Here is a 20,000-nt window from a genome sequence, read left to right on the forward strand (position 1 = left end):
CTGCAGAGCCACGTGCTCGACAGCGGGGGAGGGCAGCAGGCTCGGAGCTCCAGACGAACGGCCGCCAGCGATCTGTGAGTGCAGGGAGGGAGGGTGTCAAGTTTCAGGAGGGAGGAGGGGGAAGTGCAAGCAGGGCTCTGGCTTTGGCTGTTGGAGCACCGGCTGCTTTGTAAGCCGCACGCACGCTCTGCATGGGGGCGGGGGAGGAGGGGAAGTCCGGACAGTGACAAATTCCCCCCGGACGCTATTTTTAACCCGAAAAAGCCGGACATGTCCGGGGGAATCCGGACGAATGGTAACCCTATCTTAGATGAAGACATGATCTTTCTGACAGCAAGTCAGTGCTAGCTGATCAGTGGGGACTTTGATGGGGTGGTATAATGGGCTTATGAGGTCCTTTGGCTCCTTACATGGAATTATTTTTATTTGCTTAGAAGAACCCATGAGATTAGACCTCCCTCTCCATCAGCCCCAGGCAGGGCAGAGCGGGCTCCTTCCACCATTCACCATCTGTCTAGGGTGGCAATCTGGATTGTATCCCCCTTCTCCTTTTTCCCCTTTGCTTGCCCATGTCTGTTTCACCCTTCCTTGCTTAAAACGGGGGAGGATAAGTGAGGAGGGGCGGATGTTGTGGCCATCCACTGGAAGTACATAGAAGGAAGAGGAAGGCCTGGTGCTTTCCGGCTTATTCTCTGCCTTAGTCAAAGTGGAGCTTTCTTTGTTTTCCCTTTGAGTGTGTGTGTGTGTGTGTGTGTTTGTCTGTCTGTCTGTCTTTATACATGTATGAGAAAGCTACCTGTGATCCTGGAGATAGTTACAACCAAGGAGGGCCAGGCTACCTAAGGGCGTGGGGGCGTCATTCCCAGTTCAGATAGACATACCCACACTAACTTTGATCAAGCTAACGTGCTAAAAATAGCAGTGTAGCCGCAGAGGCATGAGCGGAGGGAGGGGCTAGCCGCCCCAAATACAGTCCCGGCTGCTCAGGTGGCTGGCCCATTCTGGCACATGCACTAGAGCAGCAGCTACACTTCTATTTCTAACACACTAGTTCAGTGAGAGCTAGTGCAGATATGCATCCAGCTCGAAGTGTATACAGTCAGTCCTCGACATTGCGACATTCGACTTATGATGAACGGCACTTACGATGTTTCTGAATTGACACCCTGATTCGACTTACAATTGGTTTCGACTTTATGACGATCGGTCCCCTGATAGAGTGGATTGCGGTTCCAAGTTACGACGTTTCGACTTAAGAAACAATTTTCAGGAACCGATTGTGTCGTTCGTCCGAAGACTACCTATACTTAACCTTTTCTCCCCTCTGATCCGTGGTTATGTGTCACTGGCTTAGAAGGCCTGCTGGCTCCAGTGACTGGAGAAGGGATAGATCCTGTTTCTGTGGCATTAGGATGATATTATGTTTGCTTTTGAAGGCCTGTATTTCCCCAGAGTTACCTCATGTGGTAATGGGGATGCAGGGGTTATCCCCTATTCTAGGTACAAGGAAATACCTTGGTATCTCAGACCCCATAAGGCTAGGGCTGCCAACTTTATAATTGCACAAAACCAAACACCCCTGCTCCACCCTTCCCCGAGGCCCTGCTCGTGCCCCACCCCTTCTCTGAGGCCCTGCCCTCACTCAGTCCAGCCCCCCTCCCTCCATCGCTCGCTCTCCCCCACCCTCACTCACTTTCACTGGGCCGGGGCAGGGCATTGGGGTGTGGGAGGGGGTGAGGGCTACAGCTGGGGGTGCAGGCTCCAGGGTGAGGCCAGAAATTAGGTGTTCAGGGTGTGGGAGCAGGCTCCAGGCTGGGCCAGGGGTTTGGGGTGTAGGAGGGGGTGAGGGCTCCAGCTGGGGTTACAGGCTCTGGGCTGGGGCAGGGGCTGAGGGGTTTGGGATGCAGAAGGGGGCTCTGGGCTGGAACCAAGGGGTTTTGTGTGTGGGAGTGGGCTCTGTCTGTGGTGTGGGCTCTGGGCTGGGGCTGGAGATGAGGGGTTTGGGGTGCAGGAGGGGGCTCAGGGCGGGGCAGGGGGTTGAAGTGCGGGAGGGGGTACGGGCTCCAGGAGGGAGTTTGGGTGCAGGAGGGGGCTCAGGACTGGGGTAGGGAGTTGGGGTGCGGGCTCCGGGGGGCTCAGGGCTGGGGTAGGGGGGTTGGGTGTGGGGTGCGTGCCCTGGGAGGGAGTTAGGATGCGGGGGGGGTGGGGGGGTGGGTTCTGACCTGGGGCAGAGAGTTGGGGTGGGTGTCCAGGCTCCGGCCAAGCGGTGCTTACCTCAGGCAGCTACTGGTCAGAGGTGCAGCAGGGCTAAGTCAGGCTTCCTGCCTACCCTGGCTCTGCGCTGCTTCAGAAGTGACTGGCATGTCTGGTTCCTAGGTTCAGGCACAGCCAGGCAGCTGTGCGTGGTGTGCGCTGCACCTGCCCACCGGCACTGCCACCACAGCTCCTATTGGCCATGGTTCCTAGCCAGTGGGAGCTGCGGAGCCGGCGCTCATGGCTGGGGCAGCGCGGGGCACTTCCCCAATCACACCTGTGCCTAGGGGCCACAGGGACATGCCGACTGCTTCCAGGAGCTGTGCGGAGCCAGGGCAGGCAGGGAGCCTGCCTTAGCCCCAATGCGCCGCTGACCGGACGTTTAAGGGTCCCTTTTCGACCTGGTGTTCTGGTCGAAATCCGGACACCTGGCAACCTTAAATGAAGCCATAACTGTAGGTAACTTGTGACTTTTCATGGCAATGTCTGTAGCAGCTCAGTAGGAAAGGATGTTTTCTGATTGGTTGACTTGGCTGCTTGCTTCTAATTGGTTGCATGTTTTATGTATGTTTGTTTGTTTTATTTGTTGTATTTATCATCATAACTTAATAAAGAGGAGTAACATTTTGCTGGTTTCTGATCACCTGCTGTTTTCCCTCTCAATTGTTAATACCAAATAAAGCTCAGATTTTCAGCAATCTGATAAGATAATGATCATTTCAGTCCAGACGGGGGTCAGAAGGAGATAAATTAGGGAGTAGTAAAGTAAGGAATCGCTACAATTCTGTTTGCATGCATACATTGTTGTCAATTAACTGAATGTACCATTAGCTTTTTAACCATAGTGATCTGTCATTTATCTGAATACAGCTGCAGATGGCATTTTTGAAGAGCTGCAGAACTTGCCTATGTAACAAATTACTTTGCAAAACTGAAATGATTCACTGTTGTGTAAGGCATATTGGGGATTAGATTTACTGAAATCTAAATAGTAGAGTAAATCAGAAAGCCAATCAGTTGCTATATCCTGATTCTGAGATTAGAAAGTACTTTCAACTTCTGCTTGTTTTAAGGTTGTGGGAAAGTTGGTTTAATTAATTGCCAGTAAATCAGCTGTTCGTGGGCAGATGTGGCCTGCTCCTATATCATCTCCAATCTGATGAGAGAGGCTTGCTTGAATCTGTGCTATGGAATCCAGTGACCTAGTCTGTATGAAAGCTCTGCTCCACACACAACTTATACCATCAAGGTAAAAATTCCAGTTTGCTTGTTAGTTTGTAAAAGTGTGATCCCGTTTTCCCCAGGTGAAATTCCTGATCTTTTCCCTGATGATGAAGTTGAAAACATCATCAGCAGCATGAGAAACGAAGTCAAAAGCCAAGGACTGGTGGACACCAGGGAAACCTGCTGGAAATTCTTCATAGACCGTGTTCGACGACAGCTAAAGGTAAGACTATGCCCAGGAGAATTTGCATCCCTACCCTTGGGCTCAATGCAGGGGTAACCCTACAGAGTGAAATTCCATGGCCTGTGTATACAGGCAATCAGACTAGGTGATCTAATAGTCCCTTCTGGCCTTAAAGTCTATGAATACCTGAATTGTCCAACACACCAAACAGCGCTTCAATTGAAGGAACATACCACCTCTGATAATTGCACACCGTACCTTTGTATAGTAATATGATGATTAGGAATTTCTGTCCAATATTTTTAATATATTGAACTAGTAAGAAGACAAACAGTGACTTATAACATTTCCTTAAAGACATTTTTTTTACATTTCTCCATATTTAATTAAACCACAATCTCTCATTCCCCAAAAATATTGATTTTCCCCACAGACCTCTGCTACAATACCATAAGCCTTTCCATTTTTTAGGTGGTATATTGGGATTTAGCCCTGGAGTCACATGGCTAAATCCTTGAATGCTTCTTGGAAAATCTAGGCTAAGGAGTCCATCTTAACCTCATATAAGCCTGGTAACTTGATGCTTTGCAGCTATGAGAACTCAAATTAGTTGTCTCCAATCATATAGGTCGTGGCATCTAGACTAGAGATGAGTTTTGACATTTCAGCTCTAAAGTGTTTCTTCTACCTACAGCACAACTTCTCAAATCTGGAAGGTCTTATAAATAAAGAGACCCCAATCTGACATGGCGGGGTGTGGGGGGGAATCTAATATTCATTTTGAGACTCTTTGGGCTTTAATGTCCCTAGGTTTCTTATTTGATTGGAAGGTAGAATTGCATAGGAAAATGACTCCTGCTAGAATATCAGGCAACTTCCTTAATCTTTGTGCCTGCAAGCTGGACATTAGGTCATCATACAATAAATCCAATTATTACCCAATAGGAAGGCTTCTTTCTTTTTTTTTATTAATTTGTTTCACTCCAACTCATTATCATTTTACATCTGCAGAGGTTGCATCAGTGCTAAACAGTGTTATTGTCCAGAGAAGTGTGTCTTTTCCTTGTCAGAATGAGGCTACCCTTACATTACAAGTGCGATATTGACTTTGCTACAATTAAACAAACGCACTCAGCATTTCACACACTGCATCCTACGGTAGGAGACATGGTTCCTGAGAAGTTTGCGGAAGATCTTTTGGAAATATGCCTAATTTTGGCTACAGCTTTGTTTAAGCTATCAGCCTTGGAGAGGACAGGTGGTAAATACATTGGGAGCTCAGGGGATCCTAGAACATGCAGAACACAGAGACATGCTGCTGAGAGCTCACTCACATGTTATTTGAACTTCCTAAAATAAATAAAAACCCAGTTTAAAGACTTGCCAAAGGGTGGGCCCTAGGGTGACCAGATGCCACAGATTAAATATCGGGACGCGGGGGGGGGGGGGGGGGGGGGAAGGCCGCGAGGGAGGGGGGCAGAGAAGAAAAAAGCCGGCGGCGGAGAGGGAAAAAAAAAACAAAAACGGCCGGAGCACCCCCCAGCCGAGCCGCGCTCCGGGCCCTTCCTGCAGCTCCCTGCCCAGCCGTTCCCGGGCTCCGTCGCCCCGGCCCCGCAGCAGGGGCTGCTCCGCTCCACCCCGCCAGGGCTGGGACACTCGCCCCCGCAGCCCCGGACAGCCCCTCTCCAGCCGCGGGGAGCTCGGGGACCTGGGCAGGGGGCGAACCAGGTAGCCGGGCCCGGCCCCTCCCGGCAGGAGCGTGTCCGCCTCCGACCCACCGCACTGCCCCGCGGGCTGCAGGGCTGGAGCAGCCTCCGCACTGCACTCCCGGCCCCGGGCCCTGAAGGCGGCGGTGAAGCCAAGCGGCTTGCCCTGGTGACCCTAAGTGAGCCTAGGGGGCGAGAGTCCCTCCAGGACGTCAAAATTGCTTGTTTGTCCAGTGTCCCGACCGCACATCGGTCGGGACGCGGGACAAACAAGCCAATATCGGGACAGTCCCGATAAAATCGGGACATCTGGTCACCCTAGTGGGCCCTCCTCGTTGCCAGAGAAAGCACTGTGGGATACGGAGCTAAGCGGCAACAGGAAGTTGAAAGCAAGCACACCTCCTGCAGACACTGCTCAATGCCCCACTTCCTGTTGAGACTCACTCTGTGTCACTCCCACACACACTCTCTGGGGTGGGGACTGTGTCTCTTGCTATGCACCACGCCTGACACAATAAAACCTCCATCTCAGCTTGGGGCATCTGCTGCTTCTGCAGAAACAGTCATAGTAATAATAATAATGATACCACCACGAGGTAGCAGCGGTAGAGAGTGAGACGGAGAACACAGCCAGGCTAGAGTACAGCAGCATCCCTAGGGCAGTGAAACAGGGCTGGGAGTGAGGAGCTTCCTGACGTGTGTTGGTGTAAACCAGCTCCTGGGCCATATTGTACCATTGTGTTTGTGTCTGAGTGACGTGCTCAGTGAGGTGCTTGAGAACTGGGCACCCAGCTTGTCAATGGCAGCTGTGCATGTAGGCTTGATCCAGTTGGTTCGGGAGCAGAAAGGGGAGTATCAGAGAGCTCATAGGTGTCTGAGGGCCAGCCCCAGCCCCTCTGCAATGTGAAGCTTCTGACAGGCAGCATTAAATAGTGCCACTGCTTGAGGTCCTTAACTGCCCCTAGTGCAGGGTTGCTATTGTAGGGTAGAGCAGAGCTCCATGCCTCCCTCTCCCAGACACATCCTGTAGGCCAGGAAAGTGGGAGGTAGAGGTACAGGAATCTATGCTGGGCATCTGTGGCAAGATTATGGCTCCTTTGGGCCACCTGAGTACCCTCATGACCAGTGCCCCGCACTGGAAATGTACCCTATGGTCAAAGGATAGGTGGATTTTCCACTAAGGGAGGATTGTTTTGATTCATTGAGACTTGGTTCCATGCTTCTATTTCCTTGTTCTTTCTCATTAACAACATGATAGGGAACAGCTGTTCTGGGGTCAGCTGTTAAGTGTTGCTAAATTCTTTACTGCATTTAATAATGGAAATCTGTGGTCTGTGTAATAAACCAAGAAGCAGACTATAGCATGCCTTGTACATCAAGTGTCCCAGGTTTGATCAGCACAGGAGTGGATCTCCGACTGAACAGCAAACTGGAGGAGAGAAAATGTCAATATGTACAGCCATTTTGCCTCCCCCCACTCAGGGCCTATGTGTACAGCATCTAGCACAGTGGGGTTCTGGCCCATCACTAGGGCTCCTACGAGAATACAAATATTTAACAACAACAGTAGTAATTAATAATGGAGCATAGCTTGGCAGTATCTGAGGGTTAGGGCCCGGAGCTTTGCCCGGCACACAGAGAGTAACACAGGTTTCAGGGTAGCAGCCGTGTTAGTCTGTATCCTCAAAAAGAACAGGAGTACTTGTGGCACCTTAGAGACTAACAAATTTATTAGAGCATAAGCTTTCGTGGGCTACAACCCACTTCTTCAGATGCATATAGAGTGAAACATATATTGAGGAGAAATATATACACACATACAGAGAGCATGAACAGGTGGGGGTTGTCTTACCAACTCTGAGAGGCCAATTAAGTAAGAGAAAAAAACTTTTGAAGTGATAATCAAGGTAGCTCAGTACAGACAGTTTGATAAGAAGCAAGTGTGAGAATACTTACAAGGGGAGATAGATTCAATGTTTGTAATGGCTCAGCCATTCCCAGTCCTTATTTAATCCTGAGTTGATTGTGTCTAGTTTGCATATCAATTCCAGCTCAGCAGCCTCTCGTTGGAGTCTGTTTTTGAAGTTTTTCTGTTTTAAGATAGCCACCCGCAGATCTGTCCTGGAATGACCAGACAGGTTAAAGTGTTCTCCCACTGGTTTTTGAGTATTATGATTCCTGATGTCAGATTTGTGTCCATTAATTCTTTTGCGTAGAGACTGTCCGGTTTGGCCAATTTACATGGCAGAGGGGCATTGCTGGCACATGATAGCATATATCACATTGGTAGATGTGCAGGTGAACGAGCCCCTGATGGTATGGCTGATGTGATTAGGCCCTATGATGATGTCACTTGAATAGATATGTGGACAGAGTTGACATCGGGCTTTGTTACAAGGATAGGTTCCTGGGTCAGTGTTTTTGTTCAGTGATGTGTGGTTACTGGTGAGTATTTGCTTTAGGTTGGGGGGTTGTCTGTAAGCGAGGACAGGTCTGTCGCCCAAGATCTGTGAGAGTAAAGGATCATCTTTCAGGATAGGTTGTAGATCTCTGATGATGCGCTGGAGAGGTTTTAGTTGGGGGCTGAAGGTGACAGCTAGTGGTGTTCTGTTATTTTCTTTGTTGGCCCTGTCTTGTAGGAGGCGACTTCTGGGTACTCATCTGGCTCTGTCAATCTGTTTTTTCACTTCAGCAGGTGGGTATTGTAGTTTTAAGAATGCTTGATAGAGATCTTGTAGGTGCTTGCCTCTATCTGAGGGATTAGAGCAAATGCGGTTATATCTTAGAGCTTGGCTGTAGACAATGGACCGTGTGGTGTGTCCTGGATGGAAGCTGGAGGCATATAGGTAAGTGTAGCGGTCAGTAGGTTTCCGGTATAGGGTGGTATTAATGTGACCATCGCTTATTAGCACAGTAGTGTCCAGGAAATGGACCGCTTGTGTGGATTGATCTAGGCTGAGGTTGATGGTGGGATGGAAATTATTGAAATCATGGTGGAATTCCTCAAGGGCTTCTTTTCCATGGGTCCAGATGATGAAGATGTCATCAATGTAGCGCAAGTAGAGTAGGGGTGTTAGGACATTGAACATTGAATCTATCTCCCCTTGTAAGTATTCTCACACTTGCTTCTTATCAAACTGTCTGTACTGAGCTACCTTGATTATCACTTCAAAAGTTTTTTTCTCTTACGTAATTGGCCTCTCAGAGTTGGTAAGACAACTCCCACCTGTTCATTCTCTCTGTATGTGTGTATATATTTCTCCTCAATATATGTTTCACTCTATATGCATCCGAAGAAGTGGGTTGTAGCCCACGAAAGCTTATGCTCTAATAAATTTGTTAGTCTCTAAGGTGCCACAAGCACTCCTGTTCTTTTAGAGAGTAACAGACAACTGTCAGAGGGGTAGCCGTGTTAGTCTGAATCTGTAAAAAGCAACAGAGGGTCCTGTGGCACCTTTGAGACTAACAGAAGTATTGGGAGCATAAGCTTTCGTGGGTAAGAACCTCACTTCTTCAGATGCAAGTGCAAGAGCCTACACACCTATATCTAAGGCTGTAGAAAGAACAGTATGTTGGTGTTATTTTGAAGTAGTAGGTGATCATGTTATTAAAAACTGGATTACATAGCCTCAGCTAGACATGTATAGGATCTTGGAGTATTGTGTACTGCTCTGTGGATGAGAGACAGAGTTTGTAAAAGCCAGTTAGATGAGAATACTCAGTAAGCCATACTGAAACAAGATACAGTAGATAAAGGGCTTGATTCTCATTGATGCTACGGTCCCTTTCCATGACTCCACACCCTAGGTCTATATCTATTTACAGCCATTTCAAGGCCCCTTTATGCTGCGAGAGTGCTGTATAAATGAGAGCCAGGCCCTAAATATGCAGCATTGAGTAACAGTGAAAGTTTGCTAGGTTCCGCTAGCAGGGTGATTCTGGCCCATTTGTGGCCATAGTATAACCCACTCACCACCTAGGTGTGGTGCTCTGTCCCCTTTAGTGGCACCGAGACCACTTAAAGATTAGTGAGTCTGCTCTACAGCCTTAGCTAACAGCCATATGGCTTTTAGCTCATGCAATAGAGGCTCATGCATTTAGCTCTAGAGGTCCCAGGTTCAATCCCGCCCGCTGACGACCGGGGTCTGTTGGCGTTACAATAGCAGTACTTCAGGGGACCAGTTTGCTTTTATTTCAGAGAGAAAGGAGTGCTGGCTGTTCGGTTATCCTGTTTTATATGGAATTTCCAACTGCAGATGCACCGGCCCAAGACACAAAGGCTCAAAGCTCAAGAGATCATTCTGGGTGCGGCTCCTGATCTTACTCTGAAATCCTCCTGGGGAGTCATTCTCCCAACAGGGAAAACCCAAAGCTGCAGCTATGTCGGGTGCCTCCCCGCCTGCTGCCCTGCCTCTTCTTACTCCTCAGGTTGCTCTTTGTTTCTCACCCGTTGGTAACAAGCTGAGAGTTCGCAGCAGGAAATTCCCAGCTGTGGTGAACTGCACAGCGATAGACTGGTTCCACGAGTGGCCTCAAGCGGCATTGGAGTCTGTCAGCCTGCGCTTCCTGCAAGAAACTGAGAACATTGAGGTGAGGTTCCAGCAGAGGTAACCCCTGCTGACTCTGCAGCTCCTGGTCTGTCAGCTGCGAGTCCTTCCAGCCCAAGATGGACCCTGTGTGCCCCAGTGCACTCACCGTGATCTCATCAGCTAATCATGAGTGGCTGTAGCCTTGGCTTCATTAGCAGAAGTGAGAAGCTGCTGCATCCAAGCCCAGCCTGAAGTCCTCTGCAAGAGAGGGCTGTAACTCAGTCACAGTGGTGCAGTCAGCACCCAGCTTCCGCAGCAACCTGCTATTACTGTAAACAGTACATTCAGACTGAATTCCCAGTAATGTTACAGTAGAGCCTCCGTTCTACCAAAAGAGACAGCTTTACTTACACACACACACACACACACACACACACACTACCCCTTCAGGGGTCAGGATTGTGTGTGTGGCTCAGGTAGCGTAAATTGAAGTTTACAAATCAGTCTGGACAGTAGCCAGACTGGGTTCCTTTCCACTGACACTTGCATAATTATTCCCCGCAATATACTTCTTTTGCTGCATATGTGTCTGAGAATTTTTAGGTATTCTCTAGAGCAAATACATTTGAAGCTCGGTTTGACGTCTACTTAATACTCAACTAACAGCTAAATGGATTTATTCATTTAGCTTTTCTACATAGTATTTAGTTGAGTTATATTGTCTAGAACGTCTCTTTTAATGAGTATGTATTTTCCTCTCTCTACAGAACTGTTCTTATTTAATTAGTAAAAGGGAGTTATTATATACAAATGAATGGTATAAAAATTACTCAGTACAGTATGTTCAAATGTAGAGCACAAGTAACAGCAAATGGAGAAATTCTAGAAAGAATAAATTAATGAAGAGCCCAAATGAGCTGCTACACAGTCAATTGTGCTGTAGTAGAAGGCAATGATTAATAGATTTCCTTACTTTTTGTTTTGTATAAAATATCGTCTCTTTGATTTTAGCTTTCAGTGAAAGACTCAATAAGCAAGTTTATGGCTTATGTCCATACAAGTGTCAATGAGATGTCCCGGTCTTATCTGAGCAATGAACGTCGCTATAACTACACCACACCCAAGTCATTCCTCGAGCAAATCAAACTCTACCAAAATTTGTTATTTAAAAAGGGCAAGGAGCTGACAGCAAAAATGGAGCGACTGGAGAATGGCCTGCAGAAACTCAACAGCACATCTGCACAGGTGAGAAGACCCTTCTCTTGTCTCTGGTCTGAATGCTGATTTGTTTAGTTGTTTCTCAGCTCAAAGCATACTGTGCTCCAGTTTGGAATCAAAACTGCAGATTAAAAGTGGGATGCAGGTAGTGAATGTCTGTGCTGGATCCTGGCTTTAGAATCCCCACCTCTCCCGTCCAGGGCTTGGGCTCGGGCTCAATTCTCAGATGAGACAAGCTTCTATTCCATTCAGGGGGGAGGAGGAGAGGGAGAATGAGGGTGTGTGTGTGTAAAGCCAGCTGCTGTGGTTCTGAACTAATCACTGTACAAGCAGAGAATCAAGTAGAGATCAATTTGATAAGTAGGTTTATGTAATTATGGTAATTGTTTCTCAGTTACACATAATATAGTATCTTTGCATAGTCTGGGCCAGAGTGAGACCTGGAGTAAGGTCAAGGGAGCCGAAGTCAATGATTTTGCAACTGCTTACACTAGATCTGCATCTGTACTGCTTCAGCTACACATTGTGTCTTGTCATACTGCCATGGATGTGTGATAAAAATGGGTAATGATGGGATCATTTTCCCTTACAAATCAGGATACACATTTTTAAGAAGCCCTAGTTAATGAGCATTCCTGAATAACCCAGTAGACTGAAATCCACTTGTAAAGAACCTAGCTGGGTAAACTGCTAAAATGATGACTGGCAGTATATTGTTCTGGGTAACTGGCAACTCTCTCGACTCTGCAGAAATTGGCACTGCATTTCAATCAAATGCCCACTGTTCCTTTGGAACCACTTCATCATCAGTTCTACCTTTCTTGCTAAATCCATCCCACACACTCTGTTTTACACTTCATTAGAATCATAGACCCATAGGGTTAGAAGGGACCACAAGGGTCATCAACCCCCTGCCAAGATGCAGGATTTGTTGTCACTAAACCATCCAAGACAGATGGCTCCTCCTTTTGAAAACCTCCAGTGAAGGACTTCCATGACCTCCCCAGGCAGTCTGTTCAATTGTCCTACTGTTCTTACAGTTTAAGAAGTTTTTCCTGAGATTCAATCTAAATCTGCCATGCTGTAGTTTGAACCCATTGCCTCTTGTCCTGCCCTCTGTGGTAAGAGAGAACAACTTTTCTCCTTTTTTATGGCAGCTTTTCAATACTTGAAGACCACTATCATGTGCCCCCTTAATCTCCTCTTTTCCAAACTAAACATGCCCAGTTCCTTCAGCCTTTGCTCATATGGTTTGCATTCCATCCCTTTGATCATCTTTGGCACTCACCTCTGCATCCTTCCCAGTTTCTCTATATCCTTTCTATACGTTGGTGACCAAAACTGGACACAGTACTCCAGCTGAGGCCTAACCATTGCCGAGTAGAGCTGTACTGTCACCTTCCGTGACTTGCATGCTATGCCTCTGTTAATGCAACCTAAAATTGTATTTGCGTTTTTGTGAAACAGCATCACATTGCTGACTCATGTTGAGGTGGTGATCCTCCACAACTCCCAGATCCTTCTGAGCAGTGCTGCTGCCAAGCCAGTTATCCACCATTCTGTATTTCTGCATTTGATTTTTCTTCCCTAAGTGTAGCACCTTACATTTGTCTTTCTTGAATTTAATTTTGTTATCTATAGCCCAGTTCTCCAATTTATAAAAATCCCTCTGAATTTTAGTTCTATCCTCTAAAGTGTTGGCAGCCTCCCCATAGCATTACGTAATCTGCCAATATGATCAGTATGCTCTCTATTCCTAAATCCCGATAATTAATAAAGATGTTAAATGTCACGAACCGGAACAGATCCCTGTGGAACCCCACTCGAGACCTCCTTCCAATCTGACATCGTTCCATTAATAGTTACTCATTGTGTGGTTGTTTAACCAATTATGTATCCACTTAATGGTAGATTCGCCAAGCTCACATTTCTGCAGCTTACTTATGAGATTTGGGACTGTGTCAGAAGCCTTGTTAAACTCCAGGAATATTATGTCCATCACATTTCCCAGATATTAACCTAGGTAAGGAATCTCTTATTTACCTTTTTGTGCTGAAGGAAATGGGCCCAACTTGATGCCACCCCAACCAGAATGTAGAACGAGGGGAAGAGGGGGATACTGAGAAAACCCCAATAGGGACCAGCAGGCTTCATCTTTTCCATTTGAACTAACTGGACAACATTGGTGATGGAAGCATTCCCTCTGGTGCCCAATGGAGAATGGAGATTTCTGCAGACAGGCTATGGGCTATATCATAGAATCATAGACTATCAGGGTTGAAAGGGACCTCAGGAGGTCATCTAGTCCAACCCCCTGCTCAGAGCAGGACCAGTCCCCAGACACCTTCAGTACTGCTGAGTACCCATACCTGCAAAGGAAGTCAAAGGGAACTGCAAGCACTCAGCACCTTTATACATTGGGCCCTATGTGTAGCTTGCTCAATTTGGGGCCGAAGCATCTTCTGTAATCCGCAGCTTGCAGTTTTTATGACATTTAATGGTGGAGAAGATGGCTCACATCTGTGCTTCTTACTGGCAGCTGACTCTAATACTAATACAAACACCAAAGCCCCTACTACTTTAGGAATGGTTTCCTAGACGTCCCAGTGGGCATTTATTTACAAGGCCCAACACAATATCGGTAGTGTCCCAGGAGTCTGGGATGAAATGTGGAGCTTTTAATGATCTGCATGGCTTTCTCCTGCCTTCTCTTTTTCTTGGGATTTTTCTGGTGTTGTGGGATAGGCTATCATTAAGCTTGAAGGTGATTTCACATTGGACTAGAATTGAAGCAAGTAGTGATTGTTCATAGAGTTGACTGACATTAAAACCACAATTTTCAACCTTGGATGTGCAAAATTAAGCACCTCGCTAAAACTGACCTGATTTTCAGAGGTGCTGAGCAGTCACAGCTGCCATTGACTTCAGAACAAGTTCTGGATACCTAACACTGATGACAACCAGTCCACTTATTTAGATGCCTGAAGATGGACGTAGATGGCAACTGCAAGCTGTCTGGTTTGGAAACATCAGCCTGACCTCCATGGAAATGACACCAGTTCTATTGCGCAGAGTGGACTGGAAGTGCAAAGAGACAGATGCTGTGTCCCTCTCAAGTGTGTAGTCTGGTGTTTTTATTAAATGGGATTTTGAAGGCTTTTTTTTTTAAGCAGGGAAAAAGAATTTTGACATCTATGTAGGGAACAAGCTGTGCCTCAAGGCTGAGGGCGATGGTCCTGATCCATAAAGGGACTTAATCTTTGTGACACTGTGTGTCCCTCTCCTGGAGTCAGACAGCTTAGGTGCCTAAGCCGTTTCTTGTGAAAATGATTTAGGCAGCTGCTTAGTGCCACCCAAAATGGCCAGAAGAGGAGGAGGTGGTGGTGGTGGTGCCTACATTATCACTTTATCCCAGTGGTAAGATCACTCACCTGAGAGGTGAGAGACCCCTATTCAGATCCTTTCTCCTCCACAGGCAGAGGGGGGAATTGAACCTGGATCTCCCCCGTCCCAGGTGAGTGCTCTAACCACTTGGCTAAAAGCTATAAATTGGCCACCTCCTCTTTCTCTGGCCAGATTTTGAATGGGACTTAATCTGTATGGGCTCTGAGTGTGCCTACCGGATTGGGCCTCACAGGTGAGCTAGGTGCTCCTCTACTGATCCTTCCCCACTTTGTGGATCGCTCTGGGGCTCATGTGGGAGAGATGCATCTGGAGACCTAGTGTGAGTTAGCAGTGCACCTGCCCAAAGACGGAAACATCAGTGCCAAGAACTTTTACCCTGAAAACTTAGGTGCCGAGTGACTGTAGATGCCTGCAGAGTTAGGCAGCAGCTGAGCGGGAGTTTTGTGGACCACAGTGGTGCCTAAAATTGGATCTTCAGTGCCTAAGTACCTTTGTGGATCCAGGCCTGTGCTCCTATTCCCAACGTAGTTCTCACTGCTCTTGGTGCCTGGCAGTTAATGGCTAGTTAATTATAGGTATTGAATACGTTGTGGCACCTTAGGACACTGATTTTAACTTGGGCACTTACAATCTTTTCTCAGGGTGTTTCTTGAATTAGCCATTCTAGTTTCAAAATCTCCCCCCCCCCCCCTTTTGGGATTTGGAAATCTTGGCATTCGTGATTAGCTTCTGTTTTAGGTAGCTGTCTTTCATTAGCTTATGTACTAAACAAAACTTCAGACAATGGCTGTCCTCCATTTCCAGAAAAGTCACAGGCTAGCTCCCAGGTAGGAAGACCTTAATGAAATTGGAGAAGTCTGCTGGCTGAGTAATTTATTTTTCAGAGCTATGCTCAATAAAAATATGTTCAAAGCCCTGTTGCTGAGTTAACTTTTAATATGACTTTTGTTAAAATTGCATTGTTGAATTCTAGATCCAGGTCTCGCCTGCTGTACCAATTAATTGCTGACCTTTGTGATGCAGTGTTTGTGTTCTTGAAACGCAGCATGGGCATTCAGATTAAATGTGCCTGCTGAGAGCCTGCCCTCCAGGTTTTCTGTTATTTAATAATTCTTCTTGCTGTGTTCCTGGTCATAGTCAAGTCTTTCCTATCTCCCAGTTGGAGTCACAGTGCATTTCCCTTGAATGTCTGGCTTGCTTTGTTCTTTTCCTTTCTCCTCCACCTTAGACATTGCTTATCTGCCTAACCAGAACACATAGAAGTGTCTCACCGAATCTTCCCATTTCTTAGCCCAGTTGGTGATTGCACACTCCGTATTGCTATTGGTTGATAATCTCATTATCTATGCTGAGGCACCCTTGGATCTTTTTGCTAACACTCTGATGTAATCAGTCTTGAGATGATAATCGGGAAGGAGCATGCTAAAATTTTCAAATTTCCTTGGGGTGTTCACTTACAGTCATTTCTCAATACCTCATTCTTTTTCTTACCGGACATGGCCTTAGAGGGCTGTTCTCTCTTTTAGTCTTTTCCTCCTCCCATTGCCATTCTGCCATCTTCTGGTAAAAATGTATCTTATGCTTGCTTCAGTGCTGGCAGGCACATGAAGGGTTAATGTTGTAGGTCTCACTGTACCCAGAAGCAGCGCTCACTCTTCTGTGTCACTTCTGTGTTATGAGTAAAACACTTACCTCTGTGCCCTTGACTGCCTCACAAGAGTCCAGTAAGTTGCCTCTAGCCAAGCAAGACAGGTAGAGAAGTTCTTCTTTGAGTAGATGCAGCCAGGCATTCCAGGTAGGGCGCACACACCCAGCACACCGAAGTTGGATAACTTTTCCTAACAGTACCCTTAGGGGCGGTACTTGTGCCCTGTGGCCCTAGCGACGCACCAGCTATATGAGGATGGTGCTGCGTTGATACCTCTCAGTTCCTTCTCATCGCTGGCAGCTAGAGTCTGAGCTCGGCATCATGTTTTCACCTCATGTTTTCAGTCTCAGTTTTCTAAGAGCTTTTTGTTTTCCTCTAGATAATAGTAGTACCTTAGGTCTAGTTTAGTGTCAGTTAAAGTAGTTGCTGCCCTGTGTGATGCCCTCACCAGAGTTCAATCATTGTCTGTCATGTGGGGGTGGGGCATCCCCAACAGTGATCATAGAAAATCAGGGTTGAGAGGGACCTCAGGAGGTCACCTAGGTGCTTGTTGTGTCTGGTGAGGGACAAATTGAGGAACGATGCTCTCTCTTTAAGACCATCAGGAGGAGGACTCAGGTGGCAAGAAACTTAGGATTGAAGCAGCACCTTCTGGAGCAGGCCTCAAGGCTCACTGTGGCACTAAGGCCCTGGTCTGATCAGCGGTCGCCTTTGGAATCAGCAAGTGATGCCACTCCACATTCGGAGCCCGCTGTCTCCCCCAGTAGGGACAAGAGTCGTTCTCCCTCCTCCGGTGCAGTGAGGCAGAGGTCCCATAAGATTAATCAGGACAGATCCAGAGCTCAGAGAGACTCTTCCTCATCTTTTAAGAAGAGTGCAGACCAGCACCATGCTCCCTCCAGCACATGGGATGGAGCAGGTCCATCTAACCGCTGCCCGCTACCGCACAAAGAGAAGCATCAGCCTGTACTGTCGACTCTGGTTCTGGCCATGGATTGTCCGTTGAGTCAGTACCAATGATGGTAGTACCAGCGCTGATTGTCTCGATGCTGGTGGTGTATCAGCTGGCATCAGACCTGTTTGGTTTCTCAGTCCCTGATTCTCCACTAGTTCAGGAGTTTTCCAGTGCCATGGTTTCTACTGCTTCATCCTCCATTGTGCCCTTGGCACCTTCTGACCATGTTGCAGAGCTGCTGGGTTCATGGTCACTGCAGCTCACACTCCCCATGTCTCAGGCTGTGGAACTGAGACCGATGTCATCCCTGGCACCGAGGGACCCTCAACACTGGCCCATCCCTCGGCACTGTCATTGCCCTGCTAGCAGATCCCATCGTTGAGCTCAGTACTGTCCTTGGCCTTGGTCCTTGCCAGCACCTCCTCCTGTACTAGGTTGGAGTGTGTCTTGCTTGGTACCAACTGTGCCAATTCCCTGTTCCTCTTCAGCACTGATGCCACTCCCATGTTGGGCTTTGGATGAGTCTGATTGTTTGTTCGCCCCGTCATCACCAGAGAATCTCTGGGACTCCTAGAGATCCAGGTCACGGTCGTCTTCTCCTTTGTTGTCTCCTGATAGGCAGCAGAGACCATCCTCAAATCAATATTAGTTCCGAGGTCGGCATTGTTCCTGCAGAAAGGACAGGGGCTCTTGGCCTGGTACTGACTGGCCACCAGTGTCATATCCATTTGCCTAGTGGCCTCCTTGGAATTCTTGTGCAAGATCATTCCAGAGCAAGATCATCAGTCCCATTGGTGGCTCCCATTCCTGAACCACCGCAGCTACAAGCAACCGCTGAGTCTGTTCCCTGTGGGCCTCCAGGGTTATCCTGACCGGATCTTGTGGTTCAAGAACAGGATCCATCATTGGCACAGCAAACTGCTTCTTCGTCCTCTCCAACCACTCTGGGCTGGGCTCCTCCTCTGCCTCAATGCCTGAGCACTTTAAGGCATATCAGGACCACCTTAAGCATATGACCACTACCTTTAGGCATCCAGGCTGAATTTCTGCAAGAGAATATGAATAAGCTGCAGGATATTCTCCAATCATTAGCTCCTGGGAGAGTAGCCCTCTCAATAAATCAGGCAGTCTTGGAGCCTTCAGAGCCCCTCTGGAATATTCCCCCTTCATTGCCTCCCATGGCAAAGCTTGCAGTGAAGCGATACTTCATCCACATGCGGGGTTTTGAGGGCCTTTGCTCCCACTCGGGCCCTAACTCTCTGAGGTAACTGCAGTGAATGACAGGGCACAACAGGGAAGGTATAAATCTATGTCTTAGGACAAAGAGTCCAAAAGGATGGACTTGATGGGGAGCAAGATTTATACCTCTTCTTCCATGCAGATGGGCATTGTGAACCAGCAGGCATTGCTCTATAACTACAACTTTGTTAATTGGGTGGCATAAGTTTGTGGACAAAATTGCCAGAAGCCCCCAGGGAAGAGTTTAAGGTGTTAGTTGCAGAAGGCTGTATGGTAGCCAAGACGTTGTAGTCAGCGTTTTCATGTCAGTGTTTTTAAACTCCAGGGTAGAAAGGTTCTTAAAAGGAGTCACTGATAACTTGGAAGAGGGAGAATATGGGGGGATGTTGGAGCGGGGCATGGAAGAGTGGGGAGGAAAGGAGGTGTCAGAGCTGTGCAGTTAGGAATAATGTGGTGCTTCAGATCTTCCACTCAGAATCTTGCACATCCATGCACCCCATTCTGTCCCCCTTTCTCCTAGAATGCCCCCCACTGACACCATGTGAGTCCCTGCACTGTTCCTGCCCTGTCTCCCCAATTCCTCAACCTGCAGATCCTATCCCAAGACCTGCCTCTCTGTGGGGAGGAGGTCTGAGGAGAAACAACCAGGCTGTGCTGGACAGCCAGAGGGACGGGAGCTGAGAAGATGTTGCAGGGGCAGTGAAGGGACTACCATGCTGCAGTGCATTCTTTGGCTGGGGTAATTATTGTTGACGAACCAGAGGCACTGGAGGGTGAGAGTGGGGTTGCTGAGAAAAGCCAAAGAAATTAAATGCCCTAAAACATCATTAAATCAGAGTTAAGGTTACCCAGTGCTGCCTCATGCCTTTCCAGAATGTGGTGAGTGGCTAAACATAGACCACTGAAAACCAGAAAATGAAGAGTCAAGGTACATGCTTCCTCCAGGCAACCTTAACTCTGCCCCCTGGAGCTGGCAGTAGCCACTGGGAATGGTTCAGTAGTGTTGATGCCATCATAAGTAGGCCTGGAGAAGGACTGTGGGAAGGTGTCATTGTGTTTTGTCCCAGATTTGAATTGCATCACTTCTCTGCATGCACTCCAGCTGTGACTGTATTAAAATGGCGGAGAGATTATCTGAAACAGTTTGGTAGAGCCGTCACTGTGATATGAGGAGAGGTGCACATGTACCTTGAGGGATCAAGGCTGCCTTATTTCAGTGCAGAGTTCTCTAGGTTGTGTCAGTTGCAGTGCACAGGGGTCTTACTGCCATGGAGTTTGTCAGCAGTCTGATGGCAGACGTGACAGCGGCCTGTAGGGTTTAAGTGAAGGCAATAACTCAGAAGGAATCTTCAGGGCAAGGGTGAAGGAGAGGTAACATTTAGGAACTCTGGGGTGGTTTGGGTGATGGCTGAGTGTAGGCCAGGTGTAGGTAGCGCCTGATCATTATGCCTGACCTAACCACGAGCTTTGCATGAGCAAAAAGAAGGTGTTAGACTGTGTCCTACAGGGAGCTGTCCCCAGAGTGTTCCATGCATCAGCAAGGGTAAAGAACGGGTGTTACCAGCATGCTGGGGCATTGCTCAAAGAGGGCAAAACTAAGGTTGCGCTATAGGGGTGTTGTGTCCCTTACCTTCCTATT

The 20,000-nt window shown here is 47.7% G+C and overlaps 1 protein-coding gene across 1 annotated transcript in view; it reads left to right on the forward strand.

Moving 5' to 3' along the window:
- The window catches only part of DNAH9 (dynein axonemal heavy chain 9), a 405,383-nt gene that overhangs the window by 191,876 nt on the left and 193,507 nt on the right, over positions 1-20,000 (forward strand). Inside the window, exons 46-48 of the mRNA XM_065563307.1 lie at positions 3,558-3,700; positions 9,796-9,957; positions 10,908-11,141. Coding sequence (XP_065419379.1) covers positions 3,558-3,700; positions 9,796-9,957; positions 10,908-11,141 — 539 coding nt within the window. The remainder of the gene's footprint in view (positions 1-3,557; positions 3,701-9,795; positions 9,958-10,907; positions 11,142-20,000) is intronic.

This window comes from Chrysemys picta, chromosome 12 (genome assembly GCF_011386835.1).
Source record: "Chrysemys picta bellii isolate R12L10 chromosome 12, ASM1138683v2, whole genome shotgun sequence".
NCBI lineage: Eukaryota > Metazoa > Chordata > Testudines > Emydidae > Chrysemys > Chrysemys picta.